This window comes from Aspergillus nomiae, assembly GCF_001204775.2.
Source record: "Aspergillus nomiae NRRL 13137 chromosome Unknown contig00132, whole genome shotgun sequence".
In the NCBI taxonomy this organism is placed as follows: Eukaryota; Fungi; Ascomycota; class Eurotiomycetes; order Eurotiales; family Aspergillaceae; genus Aspergillus; species Aspergillus nomiae.
Genome location: NW_015378187.1, coordinates 42499 through 65308, shown reverse-complemented (window position 1 = coordinate 65308; position 22810 = coordinate 42499). Strand labels below are relative to the sequence as shown.

Sequence of the window (22810 nt, the reverse complement as noted above, 5' to 3'; positions counted from 1 at the left end):
ATGGTTGCCTGGCTTTTTAGGGCATCGCTTGATCGCTCTCTGCCCACCATGTTCAAGGCCTTATTGGCCGGGGGCCGTTCGTCCGATGCCCGCAGCAGCTCTAGTTCTAAGAGTAGTAGCCGTCGCAGAACAGATTCCAAAGCTTCTTCAACAGTGAGCCGCAAGTCCTCACGGGGTGACGACCGTGACCGAGGCTTGGGTGACCTGTCAGCCTACTCATCGTCTGGAAACCGCAGCAAGCGCTATGCACCCAGCGCGGCAGGCGATTCCGTTGCGTCGAGCTATGCGACGGCGGAACCCCACACCGCGATCGAGCCCGACCGAAATGTCATCGAACGGGCACCGAGGCGCAGAGATCTAGACGATAGTGAACGTCGCGATCGATATCCAGACAGCGATGACAGCAGTGACAAACCCCGACATAGACGCAATCGCTCCCGATCGCCGAGCCGCGAACGAACCAGTGAACGCCAAGATAATACAGATGAGATTGATAATGGAAACCATGAAAGTGGTCATCCTCGAGAGCGGCGACGAACGCAGCCTGACGAAATGCCTTTATCGCCAGGCGTGCCCATTTCCGGTGCTGGAGCAGACTTAGCTCAGAAGGTGGGAGCTTCTGACCATCCCCAATTCCCCCCGCCGTTCCACAACACACACCCAGTGACATCTGTACCAAGCTCGCCTAACGTGCCTGGTGTCTACGACCCCCACGTACAGCAGCAGTTCCAGGCCAGTTCCGGCCTTCGTTGGCGAACCTTACCAACCAAACCCTGCAGGCGCAGCAGCCGATTACTACGGCGACCAGGGGCAGTCAGTCGCGCAACAACCCGGTGTTCGGCCTAAGCCACCCACAGTTATTCCCAATAATCAAGCGCACTTGATGCCGGCATCACCGCATGCCAACCCGCCGCCAGAGCCTAGTAGTATGGGGCAGACCGGTGCAGCGGCTGCGTATTACGCAGATGACGCAGACCCAGGGATACAAGCACCCGAACAATCAAGTAAACCCCCTTCAGGACCGACACCAAAACCTCCCAGACCAACTATACAAACTGAAGGGGTCTCAGGGCCTGTTACAACCGCTACTGCGCATGAGGAAGGTAGTCCTCAGAATATTGGCTCTGGATCCTCTCCATTGCTAGTCGAGTCGCCGACGCCTACGTTTGTCCCGCCTTCTGGTATCAACCCGTCCAAACCGCCCGATACTCCTGGTATTGGGACATTAGTTGGCGCAGCAGCAGCAGGTGCGGTAACAAGTCATATGATCGGCCACCATCATCAATCATCCCCGAACGTAGAAAATTCCCCTCAGCCCGGCAATCAGAATTACGAGGACGCTTCCCCGAGCAATGTGGGACACCCTGGTCCGTCTACGTACCCGGATCAGCTGAATGCACCACCCCCCTACATAGCTGGTGCTGGGGAGACAGCGTACGCTGCCCACCCATTGCATCCTCATCATGCAGCCCTTTACCACGGAGCACCATTTCAGTCCGGGGGTTTGGCATTCCAACAACGCCAACGGGGCCCTCTTGGCAAGTTCCTTGATTTTTGGCGTGACGCAGAAGGTGTTGGTATGTTCGAGGATTATACTGAAACCATTGGCGTTTGCAAGCACTGTTTTGAACCGGGCACCTCGTCGCGCGACGCCCCTCGAAAACATTATTATAGACCCCGTCGTCGCTCTAGTGATCGCTATAGCAATGGCTCACGAGTGGACAAAACTAGTCGTTACCCCTCTTCAGAGGACGAAGGTCGACGTCGCAAGAAAACCTCCACAAGCTCCTGGCTACCTGGGATGCTTGCTGGGTACGCTATAAAATCAGCCTTCAAGAACAGAGACTTCGAGGATACCTATAGTGTTCGATCCGGCCGAGCTGCAAGCTCGGCATCTGACACTGAGAACCTATCAACGCTCGAGAAGCGGAGTCACACATCTCGTGGCGTCTATGGGCGCTCACGCCGCCGCTCCTATGAAGACCTGCGAGACTACGAACCTCGGCGCCTGTCCCACTCTGGGTCACGATCTTCGTCAAGATCGAAGAAGCATTTTGCAGTCCGAGATGCAGCTTTGGAAGCTGCAATTGAACCAGTGGGCGACTTTGAAAGTCAGCCACGCCGCCACCGCAGCAGCAGCCGTAGCCGGTCACCGCGGAAGACCAAAAGTCGGAAATACTCATCTTCTGAGTCATCCTTTGTAGATATCTCTAGACCGGCCAAGAAATCTGTGGGTGGTGGCTTGAGCTCATTTTTCACAGCCTCTTCTGAGAATCGCAGAAAGCGGCAGGCTAAAAAGCGCAGAAGTATATTTTCATTCAACAATTCGTCATCATCCTCCCTAGATGCTGATTTAGCATTCGGAAATGGCTATGCCAAAAGATCATCAGGGAAGTCTAAAAAGCGAAGCAAGAAGAAGGACGGTAACAACGTGGATGCGGCATTGCTAGGATTAGGAGCAACAGCAACAGCAATAGTTGCTTCAACTGACCGTCGAAGTCGACGGACAGGCGAGATTCTCGCGAGAAAAGAACCCCCATCCACTCGTTTGGGTTATTCGTCGTCTGCCACCAATGACGATGCTTGGGAGGACGTGGACTCAGGAGATCAATCGTCATCCAGTGTTAGTTCAGCGCTTGCCTTCGGAGGCAGTGGACTTTATGGTAATAATGCCTCGCCGTCTTCTGATTCTGGCACATCATTGTGGGGCTGGAGATGGGGCAACAAGAAAGGCAAAGAGCAAAAGAGAATGAGGTCCAACGTATCGGATAGTCGTTTCCCTGTTAATGCTGCTGTAGCAGCGGGAGTATTGGGAACGGCCGCAGTAGTCCACGACTATAACAAGCGAGGGAGACGTACCAGCGAGGACACTGGAAGCAGTGCTGGGAATCTTCAACACGTGGCCCCAGTGCCCACTAGTGATCCTTCACGCTTTGACGCTGTCAAAGTATCGTCTTTTCCTTCGCAGCCGGCACTGATTCGCTCAGGACCCATCCCTCTTCAACAACCCCAACCGGTGACACCAGTCTCTCAGGCTGTCTATACTTCACAAGGAGAGAGTATCCATGCATATACTACACCATCTCGTCCTCCTCCGTTTGCCAATACATTTGCACACTATGACTACCAAGCTCAAGGTTCAGGAGTTGGCCTTTGGGAGCATGAAACCCCCCTTTACCATGATACCATCGATATGCCATCAAAAGTCACCCGCCCCCCTCGACGAAGTGACTCATCACCTGTGTTTCATACGGAGTCTTTGGAGGGTGCATCGATGTCTAGTATGAAGCGTCGTTCTACCATGAAAGACCAGGGCTCCGTACAGTTTGACCTTACTAGAGATCAAGCAGAGAAGGAGCAACGAGCAGATCATCTTAAGCGTATAAAGCGTGAATCTGGGCGCCAAGGAGTTCAGCTCATTGACAGGGAGAGTGAGATTGCGGCACAGGAGGATAAAAATAGGTCAAGACGGTATTATGAGGGGTACCGGGATTCTGATTATGGTTCCCACGACCAATACGGACAAGGGCCTAGTGGGGAGAGAGGCCCAGCATCAACGATTGGACTAGCAACAGTAGGCGCGATCGGAGGTATAACTGCAGCCAGTGTACTTTCCGGTCAAGGCTCCAACGGTGGTTCCTCCGAATCCAGCCAGAGGCGTCATTACGAACGCTCAGAGAAGCGTCGCGCAGAAAGACGCCGTGTGTCAGGTTCTGAGATATCGTCCGGCCTTCCCATGCCTGACCGTGCCTATAACGATGTTGACCAGCGCCCGAACCCGAACTCCGAACAAGACCATATCAAGACTTCAGTATTCAGTGACATTCCTCCCAAGAAGCCGGTTCATCACGATTATGCACAATTCTTCGCACCCGAAGAGTTGCGGCATAACCCTGATACATACATGCGTCGCGAACCCGCTTCAATGCCAACTATCATAGAGGTGGAACCTGCAAGTCAAAAAAGTAAGGCAACAGAGGAGCCCCATCCAGAATATCGCGGTCTACCATGGCCAGTTCCAGAGCTCAAGGTGGTTGAGCCCACGCCTCCTCAAAGTCAAAGTGGCTCCGTCAGAGATATTGCCTCTCCGATTCCATCGCCACCAGAGGTCCCTGAAGATGATAGGATACCAAAGCGATCGACAACAGGCTCCCGCGTGTCTTGGGGTAAGGATGAGACACGCGAATATGAAGTCCCATCTACATCCTCTGAACTCGACCCCGCCGATCATGAATTTGTGGCAGACCGTGGACAGGAAAAGCAGACTGGTAGTGAACCCGCCCAAGAAATTCCGGCCATTCAAACCGATCTGTCCAAAGGCGCCACAAGTGAGTATGGCACTGATATTGAAGTCGCGGCAACAGCCGCTGCAGTTGCTGCAGCCGCGGGTTTTGGCCCCTCCCTTGTGTCGGACATCAGGGAAAAGCTCGCCTCTTCATCAGGAGCTCGTGGCTATGTTGATGAGGCGGTAACACCCGATGTGGGAGAGAAGCAGCCAAACATAGGGAAATTCGTCGAAAACGAGCCAGTTTACTCCGAACCGGTGTCGATCAGTGACGGCATTAGAACATCTTATGATGATCAACCTCCATCATCAATTGCGCAAGAAGTGATCCAGCAACTCACCGGAGAGCAAACACCCGAGGTGGGTGAACTTCCCGGGAGGGCCGTGGAGGAACCGAATGAGAGCGGGAAAACGTTGGTCTTTCGAGAGAAGCGTTCTGGACCCGAGTCACCTGCAGAAGAAGTTTTGCATATCCCTGGTGGATTCGAACTAGAGGAGTCATCCAGCCAGCGGGAGCCGTGTGGAGACACACAAGAATCAGCCCAGGATGATTCAAGGTCAAATACCTCAGCTGCTATACCTAGACATAGTGAGGCACCGATCGAGGAAGTTAGTTACTGCAAAGACAGTCGCGAATCCGACATCCCTAGTAGAGCTAGTCCACCTGCCGTTGAAGAGGGTTCTGCTATCGGGAAGAAGAAGCGAAAGAAAAGACGTTCCAAGCGGGATAGTGATGCTTTCGATGACACCGTCTCCGTGACATCTTCCCCAGCCAGAGTTGAAGAGACTAGTGATCGCAGCAGAAGTACGGATGAACAGGCTAAAGAAAAGAGGGCAGGTGGTCTATTCAGTAATATTTTTGGCTCTAAAGTGTCTGAGCCGGTAGCAAGCAGACAACTATCATCCGATATCTATCCATCTCGCGACGTCCAATCCGAAGTCGGGCCACGTTCCGGTGAGTCTCGACGACAACGAAGGGAGGAAAAGCGGCGAGAAAAGTATGGAGAATTAGCGGACTTGGATAAAACAACAGAACGTGAGAAGGTATGGTTCTAGCTGTTTTTGTTGTTCGTAAACTGTGATTTACTCAGTTTATTGCTATATTTGATCTTAAGCAAAGTGTATAACACATGTACTAAACGTTTTCCTTTTACTTTTCTTTGTACGCAGGGCCGGACAATATCGCAAGATGGAGACAATCAGCCGTCTTTTTTAGCTGGAAGCCCCGAAATGCCTGACCAGGTAGGAGATGATGACCGTGAAGGTGCTTCGGGGCGTTTTACCTCGACGGATGCAGAATTGGCAGAATTGGGACTGGATGTTTTCGAACAGCGGCCAAGAAGTCTCTCGACATCGCCACCTGCATCAGGGAGAACTATCGACCTAAGCCCAAGGTCTCGGAGTATACCAAACTCACCCCAATTGGCTCAGGGGCACGAAGAGGTCCAGGGTCAGCAGTCGCGGCGGTCGTCCGGGGTTCGACCAACAGAGTCTCCTACCGCCGTCCCTTTGCATTTTCGTCGACCACCAACCACATCACCACGAGCCCATCGGTCGTCTTCAGTCAGTTCAATCACAGCGCCATCTCCTAGCTCTCCAACAGGCGCCGGCGTCCAGCTTCCGGTGAATTTATATCCTCACGAGAGATGCGACCTCTGTGGCTTGTCGAACATCATGGTAGCAAAACGGAAGCTCAGCCTGAAGAACCGTTACCTTCCCTACCGTCAAGTAAGACATCATCAGCAAATGCATCCGCTGAGAATCTCGCATCTCTGCAGGATGAGAAGAGCTGGGAAAAGATAGATTTGAGCCCCAGTATTCATAGAGACCAGCGGCCTGTTCACGTTGATATGCCCTCTGATTCTCAACACGGAGTGCTTGGTTCCCAAGAAGTAACACCTACTGCCGCAAGCTTTGGACAAATAAACACCTATCAGTTACCTCGGAAGGACAAGCCCAAGTACGAGTTCCATTCGCCCTCTGAACTTCTCCAGGATCCATGCACTTATGCAGAGTTGCCTCCTTCTCCAATAATCGGGGCTCTTCCTTCTGCCGAGGGCTCTGTAGTCGGCGTAAAAGACGGTGGCGGGCTAGAGCGCAGCCTGGACAGTCTTCCACCTTTACCTGTGTCCCGACCTTCTACTCCTAAAAGTGAACAATCTCATGCTTCAGACGCTGCTGAAGAATATCTGACTAGAGAGCTGACAGCTCCCGACTTTGCAACGCCAAGGGCCCCCGGGAACGATACTCCATCCGCAGATGTTGACACGCCTATTATGAAGGTCCTGGATGCTGATCTGCAGGATCTTCAGCCATCTGACGAGAAAACTCTGACAAAAGCCACCCAGAGTAATATTGAGTCAGGTGATGCTCTAATATCTCATGACCCAACTTCCCAAGGTCTGCCAGACGAGGCTGTTCCTGTGCCTCCAGCTGTCCAAATCCCAACGATAGAGGCAGTAGAGAAAGGTAGAGGGGATCCAGGACAGGCAGCTACAAGCCCTGCCGACGTTGTCAACGTCGCAATTGCAGATCCTGTGCTACCTGCTGAAGAGGAACGTGCATTGCCTGACGAACCGCTACAATCTGTAACTACTGACGAGGTAAAGGCGGGAATCAGTGCTACACTAGATGAGAAAACGCAACCACAAGAGACACACCCTGGAATGCAATCCGAACCACAAAAGTCTTCAGTGGAGGATAACGAGCCATTGGGAAATGCGGAGGCTAAAGTCGAGTCTAATTCTAACCTCACTTCTGCCAAGAATATTTCTGCAGAAGGTGAAGAAGCAGAGATTGTTGATGGAGCAGCAGTCACAGGATCAGCCAAGCCAATAACGGGGAGTACAGACAAGGCTGCCGACGAAGCAGGCCAAGCGCCTATCCCTGAAGAGCTGACAGTGGATGCTTCTTCTCCAAGTTCATCGAAGAAGAAGAAGAAGGCTAAAAAGAAGAAACCCAAGAATGGAGATCTACATGAACAGGAGCCACAAGATACCGCAGCCATAGCTCGTGTAGCCGCTTCATCCCCTGAGAATGTTGAGAAAATGGATGGGGCACTGGCTCAAGGGGAAGCCCCAGCTGATCAGATTTCTCCACCAGAAAGCACCGGGAAATCCACAGGAGCTGACGTAGAGTCCGCCACAGACCTCTTAAAGCCAGACGAGGCAGCAAATATACAAGTGTCTGGGGATATGCCTGTTGCTGAGCTTGAGCCTGTTATGAATATTGCCAGAACTGGAGACGCACTTGCAGCCGAAAACGAGCTTATTGCGAAGGACCTCAAAGCCGGGGACGAAGCGGGTATGCAGGCAATTGAGGGACGCCCGCTCTCCGAGTGGGAACCTACTGTCCAGCCTGAAAACCCACAAAAAGCTGTTGACCTAGCGGCTCCCGTGAATCTATCTAAGCAGGAGCCTCCTTTGGAGATGCTGCTGTCAGACGATGCTCCTCTAGCTGCTGAGACTTCAGTAACTGAACAGAAACCCAATCCAGAGGCCTTGGGGACAGACGCAGTGCAGACAACGCAGGCACCCGAGGTTACGACGGCTCCGGTGGAAGGGTTACCCAAAGCTGAAGATGCTCCTACCATTCCAGACGTTCTTGTACCTGAGCAGGTGATTCCTAAGGCAGAAGGTGAAGCTCACCAGGAAAGTTTTAATTCGGATAAAATACCGGATTCTGATGTGGAGCAAGGGTCTACCGAGAGAGAAGCAGCTGCGAATACAGATATCCCTACCAACAATTCGGAGAGTGACAAGGTGAGCAAGGTATCTGATGCAAATGAGAGCGTCAAAGAACTTGGTGACGCGGAGTTTGTGACGTCCAGTAAGACGGAACCAGAGGCTAGTGTGCGGGCAGGTGAAAAGCCTTCAAAATCTGCAATTGATGATTACCAGCCTGTGAAAGAAGCCTTACTGCCTTCAAAGGACGAAACTACCTCCAGCTCTGAACATCCCATGCAAGGTACAATGGAGGGAGCTGAAAGCCTGGAGTTCAGCGGGCAGGATGTTGTATTGCCTGAGAAGTCCCTTGAACCGGCAGAGGAGCTCGACGAACAAAGCAAAGAATACCGCCAGTCAGTACTACAAGACTCAACAGAGCAGAGTGCCTACGCTCAACATGAAGCTCCTGGAGTTGTTTCTGAGCCTAGCACTGTAGTGCTAGAGCCGCCTACGGAAGCTACCTCTCTGAGCGTCCTTGGAGGTCACAAAAGTCTTGCGGCAGATTTGCAGGAGGGGCTAACCCCCGAAGCGAGCACCGTTGACCCTGCTCCGGCCGAATCTGAATCCGGACCATCACAACTGGAAAGTGAGCGAACTACCACAACAGAAGAGGCCAAATCATCAATGGAACTGGACTCCGGAAAGATATCGCAAAAACAAGATCAGATGCAGGGCAATGATGCGCCTGCTGAACCGACATTTTCTTCCGAGCCGGGGGCTGAAGTTGCTGAGGCTGATACAAAATGCCAAGAAACCGACGTTATCGACGCGCAAACTGAAACTTCCTTGTCGCAACGAAGCAGCAAGAAGAACAAAAAGAAAAGTAAGCGCGATAGTATTACGGTGCCGCCTGTGGAGAAAGGGACGAACGATGTTCCACCTAATGTGCCTTCTAATGAAGAAGCCACACCACAGGTGGAAGACGAACCTGCTGTGCCCCCCAAAGAAGAGCCTGCAGTAAGGCAGCCCGAGGAAACCCCGGACAACGAACACGAGGGCGCTATCGACGTATCGCCTGAAAAAACACCAGGCGCCACTGCAGATACACGAATTGAGTCCCAAGATGCTGATATCGCGGAGATAGCCCAGAAAGCCGGTTTAGAGGAAGCTTCAGAAGGACAGTCAACGAAGAAGGGCAAAAAGAAAAAGAAAAATCGCAAATCCATATCTTCGGATTCTCAACCTGTGGCCGATGCGGAGACCCAGCCTCCACTCTCCGCTGAGGGGCTTCCTGCCGAGATCCCACTGGCGGAAACAAGCGGTGTGGTTCATCCTACGGAAGACAAACAAATCCCACAGGAAGCTACGGCGACTAACGATACAACGGGGACGACTGAAGCCGTAGACGCTAATCCTGCAGCAGCAAATGAGGAGTACCCCGCCGAGACTAATGATGGTACACCACCTATGTTTGAACATGTCCCAGACGATCCTGTACCTGATCTCGAACCGGAAGCGGAGGAATCTACACCGACTGGCAAGAAGAGTAAGAAAAACAAGAAAAAGAAACAAAGCTTGCAGTCCGCATCCGACGCTCATGAAACAGCCGCTGAACCCACACCTAGTACAGAAGTTGCAAGTCCAAAAATAGACATTCCTCTTGGTGCTGAAAAGCCCCGAACCACAGAGAGCCCAGGACTAGTTTTGGAGGAGACAATCGAAAGCGAACAACCCTTGGACGTAACCGAAGTTGCGGAAGGCACCGCCTCATCTGAAACAGCACCCGAGATGACTGCTGCTCAAAAGAAGAAGGCTAAGAAAGAAAAAAAGAAGCAGCGCAAATCCGCTCTATTGGATGAATCACCAGCTTCTGCCCCCGTTATTGATCTGAACCCAGGGAATGCTTCTTCGGAACGTGGTCCAGATTCTGTTGGAGAATCTGCCCCTGTCAAAGAACCTGAGGCATATGATGCTTCGACCGAGGGACCTACACTTGTCGATGAGCTCGTGAGTGAACAACCTAGGGTTGAAACGGTCACAGATGCAGAGCCTGATATTGCGTTGAATGAAGTCTTGGACGATCAATCCCAAGAACCTGCGCAGCAAGAGCCCAAAGAAGCGCCCACTGACATCGCTGGTATTCTAACAACGGAAGTAGAAAATGTAGAGCCCGGCCAAACACAACATACAGATCATACACCATCCGACTTGGAAGGTACCCCTACGAACGAAGAGCAACTAAGAGCAGATGTTGATGGAAGGCACACGGTCGAAGTAGTGGGAGTCGAACAAGAGACCACAGATGAGAAACAAGTTGAGGTAGAGCTTGGGGATGCCACACTCAATGCTGCACCCAAAATGAATGTGGAAACAGCCCTTGAGCAACCTCAGGAAGAAACGATAAACGAGAAAGCCGCTCCAGACCAGACTCAAGATACCGAAATCCCCTTGACTGATGCTATTCTGCAAGACGCAGTTGAAGGGGAACCTGAGCTTCCTACTCCTAAGAAGTCTAAGAAGGATAAAAAGAAAAAGAAGAAACAGCAGTCGACTTCTTTGGAAGATGATCAGCCTACGGCCGCTCTGGAAGAGGCTGCGCAAGAGCCTTCTGATGCACGTCCGGACTCGCTTGAAATCTCCGAGAAACCGCAGCTTTCTCTGCCCGATGATGTTGCAGAAGAGCCGCAACATGCCTTCTCAGAGGAGCTTACGCAACAATCGGAAGCAAATGAGCATGAGCGCACTGAGTCTCCAGAACAGGCTGACCTCACCACACCTGTAGAGCCTGAGCCTATGGAGGATACTCAGGAACCAGTTTCCAAGAAGAAGGCCAAGAAAGACAAGAAAAAGCGCAAGTCTGTTTCTTTTGCAAACAATGAACAGGAGGCTTCCACGAAGTCATCTGAAACCACTGAAGCAACAGAAGCGAGTCACCATGTTAAAGAGGCTAGCCAACCTCCAGAGCAGGCAAATGAGCAAATGGCAGAAGCCAGCTCCCTCGTTCAGCCAAGTCAGGAAAATGCTGATAGCACTACTGCCGACGAGGTACAGCCTGGCGAAACAAGTGCAGACCTACACAAGGACGTTCCGACAGTCACAAATGGCGATGATGGTTCAGAGTCGAACAAGGGGGCCGTATCAAACGACGCACAAGTTTCTCAGCCGTACGGGGATTCTGTTGCCGAAACACAATCCAGCACATTGAACCCTGATCCTACGCCTTCAGTGGCGAGGGAGCTAGTAAACGAACCTATAGTTCCTGAGTCTGAAGGATATACCAATGATGACACGCCAGTTATTGAATCCCCTGAGAAACAAGACGTACAGCAGGGTACAGATATTCTGACCGCCCTAGAAACTGGAGAGAAACATGAAGTCGAGTCCACTCCGGAAGCGTCTGTACCCGAAACACCTTCTACTTCCGTGCAGGAATCTACTGTGGTAGTCCAGGAGGCTGAACAAGAGAGTGCCCCTTCTAAGTCAAAGAAGGACAAGAAGAAGAAGAAGAAACGCAAGACCCAGGAACCAATTGAGAACGAGGCATCTGCTGTATCTGAGCCAAGCATCGAAGGGGCATTCGTTCAAACTGAAGAGGATAACCGTACTGCAGCTCCAGGAGTTATCGAAGAGTCAGTCGAGCAGAATAATACTGCCAAGCCATCCGAAATCTCCAGTCAAGATGTGCCACCTTTGACACCGGAGAGTACTACTGAACGGACGCGAGCTGAAACCGAACATGCAGTTGATAGTATCGTTCACGAAGTGAAGGAGTCAGAAAAAACCGAACAGCAGGCAAGGGAACAGCCAGAAGATACCCAGAATGATGGTGCACCGCCTATGTCAGCGAAAGAAAGGAAAAAGGCGAAAAAGAAGGAAAAAAAGCGCCAGTCCAAAAACCTAGATGGTAGTGCTGCTGCCTCCACTGCCGTGGAGTCTGCCTCAGTTGTACCAGGAGAAAATACCCAAGGTCCCTTGATGAATGCAAGCGCCGCTTTAGCCGAAGATGCCACGCATGATGCAGCCGAAACCCAAGCCTCCGCTGAATTGAAATCCTCAGGCCCTTCGGTTGATACGGCAACCCCACCTGCTGAAGATGACGGTAAAGAAAATCAGTCCCACGGCACCGAGTCCCACGGCGAGAACGATAAGAATCTGTTTTGGACTGATCACATGGTATCTTCGCAGGTAGATCAACAGCAAGCCACTCCCCTCGACTCTCCTACCCAAACCGTGCCTGAGAATGCCACACCCGAAAACGTGGCTGTCCCCGGCGAACCAGTCTCATTGTGTGAGGAAATTGAGGTAGGAACAGAAGGCCATGCGTCAAAGACTGAGCAGGAGGCAACTAGTGAGGCAGATAGGGTTTCCCTCGAGCATCTGCCCGCTGAAGGCTTTGCAGCGGAAGCAGACGAAAGTGGCAAGGCACTTACGCCAGATGGGGATGAGTTAATGGGCCAGCAAGATACGATTCCAGCCCAGACAGATGAGATGCTTGAAGAAAAAGGTCAAGAAGCAGCGCCTGAAGCACGTCTTGTTACTGCTGAGGTAACAGGCACTTCCATGGATGGTCTACAAGCAACAAATGAAAATGCAGTTCCTCTCTCTCCTGCTGAGGCTGGGGCTCCCGAGGACCTTCAAGAGACAAACAACGGTTCAACTTTTGATATTGAGAAAGTTGAAGCGACAGCGCCTTCTGAGAATTTACATCGGGCGCGACAACCAGAAGATCCTGTATTAGAAGATACTTTTTCTGAGTCTAATCTACTCTCTACGACATCACCCGAACATACCACGCTCGTAGCCAAAGATTCAGAATTGCAAGCAAGCAGCGCTGGGTCTGCCCTCGAAAGTGACGCAAAGGAAGATGATACTGCGAGCCACGGAGAAACAAGACTGGACGGAGTGGGTCTCGTTTTAAACCCAGTGACAGTTGAAGAGTCACACTGCAGTAGTGCAGAGGTGACCAACACGTCAGAGTCTGCTAAGGAGGCTTCAAGTGAGATACAGGCAGAGCCCGGAGACTTGTTGCCAATTAGCTCTGGCGAGGAGAACAGGGAAAACAAGGAAGCACCCACTGAGTCAAATGCGGCAAGAGAGACACCAGCTGGCACAGAGACAACCGCTGAACATTCGGAAACCAACAGAAAGGCAATATTGGGTCCCGTGGAATCCTTGAGTCCAGAGCATCAACCATCAGTCGAGAAGGAACAACTGCAAGCCAGTATTGAACCTACACCCGAGCAGTGGAGCCACGAAGAACTGCAGGATGTCGCTAAAACAGGCGAAGGGGAAATTATGACACAGCCTTTAAGCCGCAAAGCGTCGAAAAAACAAAAGAAGAAAGCGAAAAAGCAAGCCAAGGAAGCGTCAATAGAAATCGCTGGTACTTCACTTGCAGAGTCTAAAGGATTGATAGATGCAGAAAGCGGCCCTGAAGCAACAGTCGGCACCGCAATTGCTGGTGCCGCTGAATCCCGTTTGGTCCCCGAAGAAAAGCCCATGCAGAGCGAAGGAGTGCAAGGTTCACATAGCGAGACAGACGTATCGCAGCCGACATTGGAGGCTGTATCCACAACGGAAGAAAGAAGTCCGCGTATAGCTAAGATGTTTCCTAGCCAGACTCAAGCCACGCAGGAGTTACAGGAGGGAGAGGGCAAAGACGCTGAAGCCATGCCAAAATCGAGCAGCCAGACTTCTGAGGGAGCCAATCTTGAGACAGCCGAAGAGAGGATTCAACAGGAAATTCCAGTTCTCGGGACCGTATCAAAGGAGGAGGAAGGGATATTCGAGAAAGAAGCTGAGCTGCAGGTTCCTGAGCGAACAGAGCAAGCATCAGGGGAAAATACCGAGACTGCTGATGGGGCCCTGCTTGTGCACGAAGCAAACCCAGACAAGTCAGAGCTCCCAATGGCTGAAGCAACCAGGGCAGAGGTTTTTCATTCCAAAACATCATCTCAGGGCAACAAGCAGAAGAGCGAAGAGAACATGAGCGTAGAGGCCACGGAACCAAAAGAAAGTGAAGGTGTCAGTGGAGAGGCAAACGTGAAACATTCCCATGATCAGCATCATTCAGAGACATTGGTAACGGAACGGTCTGCAAAGGATGACGAATGGCCTTTGATAGATTGGGAGAAGGAAAGAGTCGATGCTTTAGATCAGACTCCCCAATCTTCGCCTGAAGCTTGCGCGGCCCCATTTGAGCCAGGTATTGCCGATTTCGATGAGTTTGCTATTCCAGAAGGGCTAACCAGATAACCAGACGAGTCGGCTGAAGCCATAAAGGCGAAGGCAATTATGGGGCCGCAAGGACAAGATTCTGAGGCGAAACTTGCGACGCCAGAAGCAACTGTCGAAACAGCTGAGTATGTTGCTGACCAATTGGCTCCGTCAACGGAGGCGCCCGGTACGGAGCCAGTCTCAGAAGCGACCCGAGAGCATGCCCTAGACGATGCAGAAAGCTCTATCCCGGGGAAGCAGACGATGGGAGAACCTGGCTCGGTTTCCCAGAAGCAAAGCAAAATTGCCAGTATATTTCCTAACTTGGAACGAGGGGCATTTCGGCGACCTATCGCCACCAAGTCGTCGGAGTCAGTAAAAGATGGGGCTGAGGATGAGACCAATGACCAAGGAGCGAGTCGCGAAGACGCGATGCAGGTCTCGGAAGCGCCCATCGCTACTACTGACGGCAAGGACAGCGACCACATTGCGAACCCTCTGGTGACTTCAGAGCGGTCAACTACTGCTACGCTAGAGGACCTACCAGGAGAGGCTATAATTCGTGATGTCCAAACGCCGGTTGGATCTCGTTCAGTTCAAGCAAGCTACAAGGACTCCGAGGGTGTTCGATATACAGATTCTCTTGCGCGGGAAATTCCATTACACGCGCCAACTCCAATCCATAAGCAACCGTCTACACTAATCAGCTCCTCATCGGATACTATGCGTATAGACCGGCAAGCAAGCCCCGAGTCTCTCTGTGAACTTGGCCGCAGTCCGTCAATCCAGAGATCGCGCGACCCCTCCCCGCGGCCAAAGCCATCCGAAGAAGATGCGTCAACTGACCAACCAAACAGCACACCGCCGCCATCTTCAGCCTTTGGGGTGGTAGACAGAGGCGCAATCTCCCCTCCCCGGACCCCATTGCAACCTATTGCGGAACACGAACCAGTTGATCGGACAAGAACCCCCATAGGAGCCAGGGGCCAGAGCCAGGGAATTCCCCGGTTGGAGATGAAGCCAGAACATGTGCTTCCGCGGCCCGAGACACCGGTCAGGAAATTTACAGACAATGCTCTGGCGCGCCAGGCATGGCCTACACTTGACAGAGATGGAGATGGAGACTTGCACACCAGGGACCATGGTGCAGCGAGATCTATGGACCGCGAATGGACTGCGGAAGCCATCCAAACACCCGAACGAGGCATCTTAAAACCGAGCAGTATGGGTAGCATTAAAAGTGTGCACAGCGCACACTCTCAGCGGTCGCTCCGACGAACGGATCGCAGCGCGGGCGGCGATTTGCGGGCGGCGAGCCAAGCACAAACCGGCGCCCGCCAATCATCGTGCAGCCCCCAGCCACCTGTCGAGCCCCCTCTTTTGGACCTCAATATTGAGCACATAGCTTCTTCCTCTTCCTACGACCCCGTCACCGACAAGGGCAAACGGCCCATGCGAGCCATGACCGATGTTTACGTAAGTATTCTTGGTTGCCATAGTTATACTCTTGTATTGTAGTTCAAAGTCACTCACGTTTATTTACCTAGGAGAGCTGGGGGGAAATACCGAACTCGCCTCGGTCGCCTACCCGACCGCCTAGCATCCGGCATCGTCGAAGCATGCAACACTTACAAGAGCTTGAGACTCGCCTCGACCGACTCGTTTCCGAGAATCGCTTGCTTGTTGCTGCGCGGGAAGCTGCTGAAGACAAGCTGCGCAATGCAAGTGTTGCTCGTCGCAAGAGTGACCATGCTCTCAACGAGCGAGCTGCAGACTTGCGGGACCGGGAAGCTGAAGTGGAACAACTTAAGAATTCAGTAGAATGGCTTCAGAAAGAAGTATCCCGGTTGACGGAAGAGAACGAAGGGCTGACTGTCACGAACTCCAACATTACCGTCGCCCATGCTGCCGAGATCCAAACCATACGGACGTCATTCAACAGTGAGCTAGGCGACTTGCGCCTACAGAATCAGCAGCTGTCGAACGAAATGCAAGATAGAGTACGTCAGGAGATCGATGCGGCACTGGCTCAGAAGAATATGGAGCTTCGCAGGTTACGAGAGGATTTAGAGAGCGCCCGGGACAAAGTGAAGGAACTACAACAGCAGATCGCCGCATCCATGCACGATAGCGTGTTAGTTTTCAGGGATGAGGACTACTTTGACGCTGCGTGTCAAAAGCTGTGTGGACATGTTCAACAGTGGGTGCTACGCTTCTCTAAACACTCTGACCTACGCCGCTGTCGCAAGCTCGACGATATTCAGGACGAGAAGATTGCAGACCGGTTTGAGAATGCCATACTCGATGGATCCGATGCTGATGTCTATCTCTCCGACCGGGTTCGTCGACGAGATGTATTTATGTCAGTGGTCATGACAATGGTGTGGGAGTTCATTTTCACTCGCTACCTGTTCGGCATGGACCGTGAACAACGACAAAAGCTCAAGTCTCTTGAAAAACAGCTCGGTGAGGTAGGCCCGCGCGGTGCAGTTCATCGTTGGAGGGCTACTACCCTAAGCCTTCTCTCAAAGCGGCCTGCTTTCTCCCGGCAGCGTCAGAACGATACAGAAGCGGTGGCCTTGGAGATCTTTGAGACGCTGTCCCGTCTTCTTCCACCGCCGAGCAATGTAGAGTCCCAGCTTCTAGAGTCTCTGCGCAAGGTGCTGCGGGTTGCCGTCAACCTATCTATCGAAATGCGCACGCAGCTGGCGGAATACATCATGCTCCCCCCACTACAACCTGAGTACGATACCAATGGTGACCTTGCACGGCAAGTTTATTTCAATGCGTCCCTTATGAACGAGCGCAGCGGCGAAACTACTTCAAATGAGGAATTGGAATCCCAACAAGCTGTGGTACGGGTTGTCCTGTTCCCGTTAGTAGTGAAGAAGGGCAATGATGCAGGCGAAGGCGAAGATGAAGTAGTCGTTTGCCCGGCGCAAGTACTCGTTGCACGCTCTCCTAAAGATAAGAAGGTTACCAGAATGCTCAGTGGTGACCGAATGTCCTTGGATGGCACCAGATCCATTCACAGTATCGCTCCGTCGTCGACCATGGACATGAGCAATGTGATTTGAGGCGTCACACTCGATCATATCTCGCCATGAGTTCACTTCAACATTTGCTGATGGACAAAAATCATTGAGAACAATAAATGGTTATATTTTCTTTTGGGATGACAAAAGGCATAGTACTTGGGCGTCACGGTCAAAGATGAATGGTTGGATAATGGGTCAATACGGTTCGGAAACACGAAAAGGTAATGATAATTGCGATGGGAGTGTGATTGGATTTTTCTTTTTTTCTTTCTTTTTTTTTTTCTTGCTTTACCACTGTTACTTTTATGACGATCATGACGATGCCAACATCTCCGTCTACTTTTTAGAGCTTATGATGTCACGGCCTGTTTTTTTCCCCCGCCTTCTTGATATAATGACGGCTTTCTATGTATATGAGAGACGAGTTTGATTTTGTTCATTATCTAAGGACAGCTCGTCCGAGAGCATACTTATATTGTGTATTTATGTACTTATATGAATATTTTGTTCATTTTGATAACCATGCAATGTCAATGAATTAGGTTTCATAGGGCCGGTCGGGTAGAAAAGCGGAGTGTTGACTTCATACATCATACATTCCGAAAGTTAAAGCTCAGAAGAAAAGAGACAGTCGTGGGCCTGAGGCTGGCCCAAACCAAACCAAACTTGCAAAAACTGGGCTGTGTCTTGACCTCCTTTCCCACGCACTCTCTCATCCTCTCACTCTCCATTCGACACCGTCTTTTCTCCTGCAGCTCAGGCAACTATTTTCCCCCAACGAGCGTCTCTTTGATGGAGTCCGCCCTTGCTCTTATCCTATTCCCCATGTCCCACCGCAACTTGCCACAGGTTCCATTTTCGCCAATCATTGCTCCTCGCCCCGTGTTTCGGTGAATTGGCATCGACAATGCTGGATTCTGTTACACTGGGCCTATCACAACTGCATAAACGTTGAACTGGCATTTGTTTTAATCCGGTACTTTATTACCCAATTCAGGGTTGGCTTGTGCTCTACAAGGGAGATAAGCATACTCGGCTTTCGTCGGTCTGCCAATCGTTGTGGATACCTCGCGTGCTGCACCCTCCCATCAGCATGGCTGACGCTCCATCCGCCGCGTATCAAACGAGTTCCAATTTGGGTTTATCTTCTTCACAAGATGGTCGCTCCATCAACTCACGTCCAGACACTCGCCGCTCTACTACTTATGATCCCTTAGTTTCCAAAACGACGCAAGACCCTCAGGTTGATGGCAAATCGACCCCGGGAAAGCGCGCGAAACGGAAGAAAAAGCATCGAAAACGTCATAATCGTCGACAATCTTTCATCAGTGCCGAAGATCCTCATGCCGCAGCTCCTACTACCCCGGGGCCCGAAGTGGAACACATGGCTATAATGGCGGATCAGACCAAGTCTCGAGGCGCGCTTCCGTTCTACAAGCTGGGGAGAGACTTAAGTAGCACTAGTCTGGAAAGTGAAGCTTTACTGGACCATAGGTATGTGTTGTCTTTGATGCTATTGTCTCTATGAGGTCTAGCACTAACCCATGTCCCGAACTGCCCAGAAATCAGCCCATGATGCGGCCGCGCAGAGACAGCCGACTTACTCAATCTTTTCGGCCCGGATCCTTGTCCACTACAGTCCGTACCGGTGATTTGGGCTCTCGTAATCAGCCGTCTGGTATAAGAACTTTTCCAGCCGATGATGACAGCGATGGCCCTAACCCTGCGGATGATCGGACACCGTTGATGCGCCCGTCATCCGCTCATAGGCCCAATATCTCTCGATATGGAACCGATTCGAAGTCGACACCATTCGGTTTTCTCCAACGACGTTCATCAGTCCAAACGGACTCGTCCCGATGCTCACCTCGTCGCATCCCAAGCCCCGGGTTTCCCGAACAGGATCGCGATTATGATATCAACAATCCGCCATCGATGCCAACTTCACCAAAGCTTGGGGCCGACATGGGCTATGATGATGCGGTGGTGACGGGGACTGATTTTGACTTCCCGTTGGCCAAGTCTATCGACAATCGGATGGAATCGATGCCCCGATCACACGACATGGTAATCGATGTTGAAAGCGGTACCAACCGAATCCGGAGCTCTCCTCCATCTTCCGTGTCGCCGCGACATCGTCCTCCGCAAGAAGGTCTCCTTCGACGCCGCACTTTGCCTGTCGAAGAAGACGTTTGTTTTCCAACGGAGGAAGTATCTGAACTGGCCGATGAGGACGCAGCAAGGGCGCCGCGTGAAACCGAGCGTCGGAGACGGCGGCGCAGAGAATGGCCTGACCTATCAGTTTTGGAAGAATGGAGCCGAGAGGAAAAGGAAGATCGTACGGGTGATTTTCGAGCAAAGAAGATTAGCGAGCCCGTCCTTATCGAAGGTCGTTTGCGTCCACAGTATCAGCTTTGGCGACGCGAGGAAGAGGAGGCACCTTATCGATTCACATACTTCAATGAGGAATTCCAGAGTACGATACACGCCCAAACAATATCTGAGCTGGTACAACCGGGAGGCAGCTTCCGCGAGCTTTTTATCCCCGACCCTCCGGAATTGGAGGTTTCTTCGGACGAGGAGACGGATTCCGATCATGACCCTGAAGAAGAGGCCTTTGACAATAAACATCACAACAACCACGACTATGATGGAAACAGGGCTTCGCCATTTACTAACGGTCACCATGATACTTTGAGCGGTCCTAAGCAACAACCTCGCATGTCTATAATCAGCGAAGCTGTTTCTGAAGCACGCACGTCAGCAAACGCCTCCCCATCTCGGCGGCCGCAGCAACAAACGAAGCCAAAAAAATATGGGCCCCGGCCAACCTTCTGGCTTGACGTTCTTTGCCCCACGGATGCAGAGATGCGAGTGCTTGCCAAAGCCTTCGGGGTCCACGCGCTCACAGCAGAGGACATCATGATGCAAGAGGCACGGGAGAAGGTTGAGCTATTTCGGAATTATTATTTCGTCAATTATCGAACCTTCGATCAAGACCCAAATAGTGAGAACTACCTGCAACCAGTGAATATGTACGTGGTTGTGTTTCGGGAAGGAGTCTTGTCCTTCCACTTTTCTCAGACACCTCACCCGGCGAATGTGCGCCGGCGAATCCGTCAACTTATGGATTACTTGATCCTGAGCTCTGATTGGATATCGTATGCCATAATCGATGATATCACTGATGTCTTCGGCCCGTTGATCCAGTCGATTGAAGATGAGGTCGACGAGATTGATGGCATGATCATGAAAATGCACTCCCCTGAGCCGGTAATGGGCCAAAGCAGCAAGCTAGAGGACGATGCAGTTGAAGCCTCGACTACGCTAGCTCCGGGCGAGGTACTTCGAAGGGTAGGGGTTTGCCGGAAGAAAGTGATGGGCATGTATCGACTGCTGAGCAACAAGGCAGACGTTGTCAAAGGCTTTGCCAAACGTTGCAACGAGCAGTGGGAAGTGGCGCCGAAGTCGGAGATTGGCCTATACTTGGGAGACATCCAGGATCACATCATGACAATGACGAGTAGCTTGACCTACTACGAAACGTATGTTAGGATCCCTCCTCCTAGAATCTTTAACTGACCGACCATCAAGGCTTCTGTCCCGAGCACATACCAACTATCTCGCACAGATCAACATTCTCATGAATGAGCGCCAGGAGCAGACTGCGGATGTATTAGGCAAGTTGACCGTGCTGGGCACAATCGTTCTTCCACTTAACATTATCTGTGGCATGTGGGGAATGAACGTCAAGGTACCGGGTCAGGATATAGATAGCTTGACATGGTTTTGGTCAAGTAGGTTTCCCTTGCTTTCACACAGCTTCCCATAGCTCTGATGCCAGACTGGCTAACATCTCGTCCTTTGATTAGTTACGGCTGGTTTGATCATGTTCGCCTTTGCGTCATTTCTCATTGCCAAACGGGTGTATAAGATTGTGTAGCTCGCAGTGCGATAACGTATTGCACCATGGAAACCGGTTTACGATGTGTCTGGTAATCCAGTCTACATTTAGTTAAAGCAAAGGGGGCTTTGGTTTTGCAATAATTGGCCCCCTGGATTGAATCTATATGCGATCATGTGCTACTGGCTAGATCTGTTTCGGGCTGGTATAGAGATCACTTGAGGGGATTCCCCTTTCCCTTGTCCCTTTTCGAAAGAAAGGGGGGAAGTACATAATCAAATAAATAAACTGAAATTCAAGAAAATAAAAGTAAAAATAAAATGTATCTTCCCCCCACCACCTGTATTATGAATTTGGCCATGGCTGGTTTCCCCTGCAACTTCAATTCAAGGCTGTGTGGGGTTTGTTTATATGTCTGTAACTGTATGTAACATCACCCTTTTTTTTTTTTTTCTTTTTGTTTCCCTTTGCTTTTACAGTTTAGCTAGCACGGAAATCAGATGGCTTCAAGAGTCTTTGGATTTGTCCATTCTCATGAGGTCATGATGACTGGGTGTAATTTGAGTAATTTTTAGGACGGATACACAGTTTTTTCTGGTAATTTTCGCGGGTGAATAACCTTTTTAGCTTTTTGGGCGTTCCGGGCCAGGTTCTTCTTCATGATTACCGCATCGATCTCCTCACCCTCATCATCCTTACTCTTTTTTTCCCTCTCTTTCTCTCTCTCTCTCTCTCTTTCTCTCTACCCACGGTCACTTCCTTTCTCTACTACCCCATTCTTGCTGTATACTATCCCACACAATCTTTGTGACCTCTTCCTTATCATTCGCAGGTGTTCCTCCGCCCCGTTCCCACCGCTAACCCATCCTTGTGGGTGCCTTCCTGCCTGTGCGCCCCAGATCGTGTCCTCGGCCTTCCCACACTAAACCTTTCGTTCCTTGACGTGGGCCCCTGTCATTGGCCTCGGTTTCCCCCTCCCCTGAGTGGGTGGTCGATAGTCTAGTCTGCTACTATTCTTTCCTTCCATTACCGTCCTCCTGCACCCGGTTTAGTCAACCACCTAAACCTCTCTGGTTGCATTCGCTTCGGCCCTGCGAGAACGACTGGTCTGAATTCGTGATTCCTTGCGTCTGACAGTTTGTTCGTACCTATTGGAACCGCTGTCGCCATTCCTGAGTGCTCTGTGAGCCCGAATCGATTATTGCCGATACCAACGACCCTCAGATCTCGTCCACTACCCAGGGCCAGTTCAGCGGCCTTTGGACGTTGGTTCCGATCGACGGTAATTCCCGTTGGCTAAACGGGCTCGGAGCTTATGTTCTAGACGTTCCATCTCACCGTCTTCTGATCAAGTTATGTCCACGCTTGCGCCCGCAACTTTGACTTCGGTCTGCCTGGACTATTATTTGATTTCTTGAACATTGCGAATCATTCACCCTACTTGTTGTCGCCTACAGACAGTTTACGAAATCTTGCTTTTCCCGTGGTATTCTCCCCGTCAGCATGTGGCCGTCGTCTATTCGTCCAACTTCCTCGGCCGTGTAACGTGTTTTTGTGTGCGACTGAAGATCATCATCGTGTCGAATCCGTCGACCTCTTAGATCTACCCTTTTCGATTCAAGAATCTCCTGACCTCTCTTAATTTTTCTAATTTTCTCTTTTCTTATTTTATTTTATTGTTTTTCTTATTTTCCCCTTTTCT

At 51.2% G+C, this 22810-nt stretch overlaps 2 protein-coding genes across 2 annotated transcripts; both read left to right on the top strand.

Moving 5' to 3' along the window:
• lah (involucrin repeat protein) lies at positions 1-17243 on the top strand (the record flags this gene model as incomplete). Its single annotated transcript, XM_015551058.1, has 7 exons — positions 1-736; positions 780-5329; positions 5456-5549; positions 5618-5848; positions 5903-14155; positions 14210-15642; positions 15714-17243. The coding sequence occupies 7 exons, from the start codon at positions 1-3 to the stop codon at positions 17241-17243; spliced, it is 16827 nt and encodes a 5608-aa protein (XP_015406924.1).
• Positions 17244-17902: 659 nt separating this feature from the next.
• Positions 17903-21147, top strand: ANOM_005800 (corA family metal ion transporter; the record flags this gene model as incomplete). The annotated part of the gene is made up of 4 exons (XM_015551057.1): positions 17903-18698; positions 18767-20749; positions 20799-21001; positions 21077-21147. Coding segments are annotated over 4 exons (2694 nt in total), but the record flags the coding sequence as incomplete, so codon positions are not given.
• Between the last annotated feature and the right edge of the window lie 1663 nt (positions 21148-22810).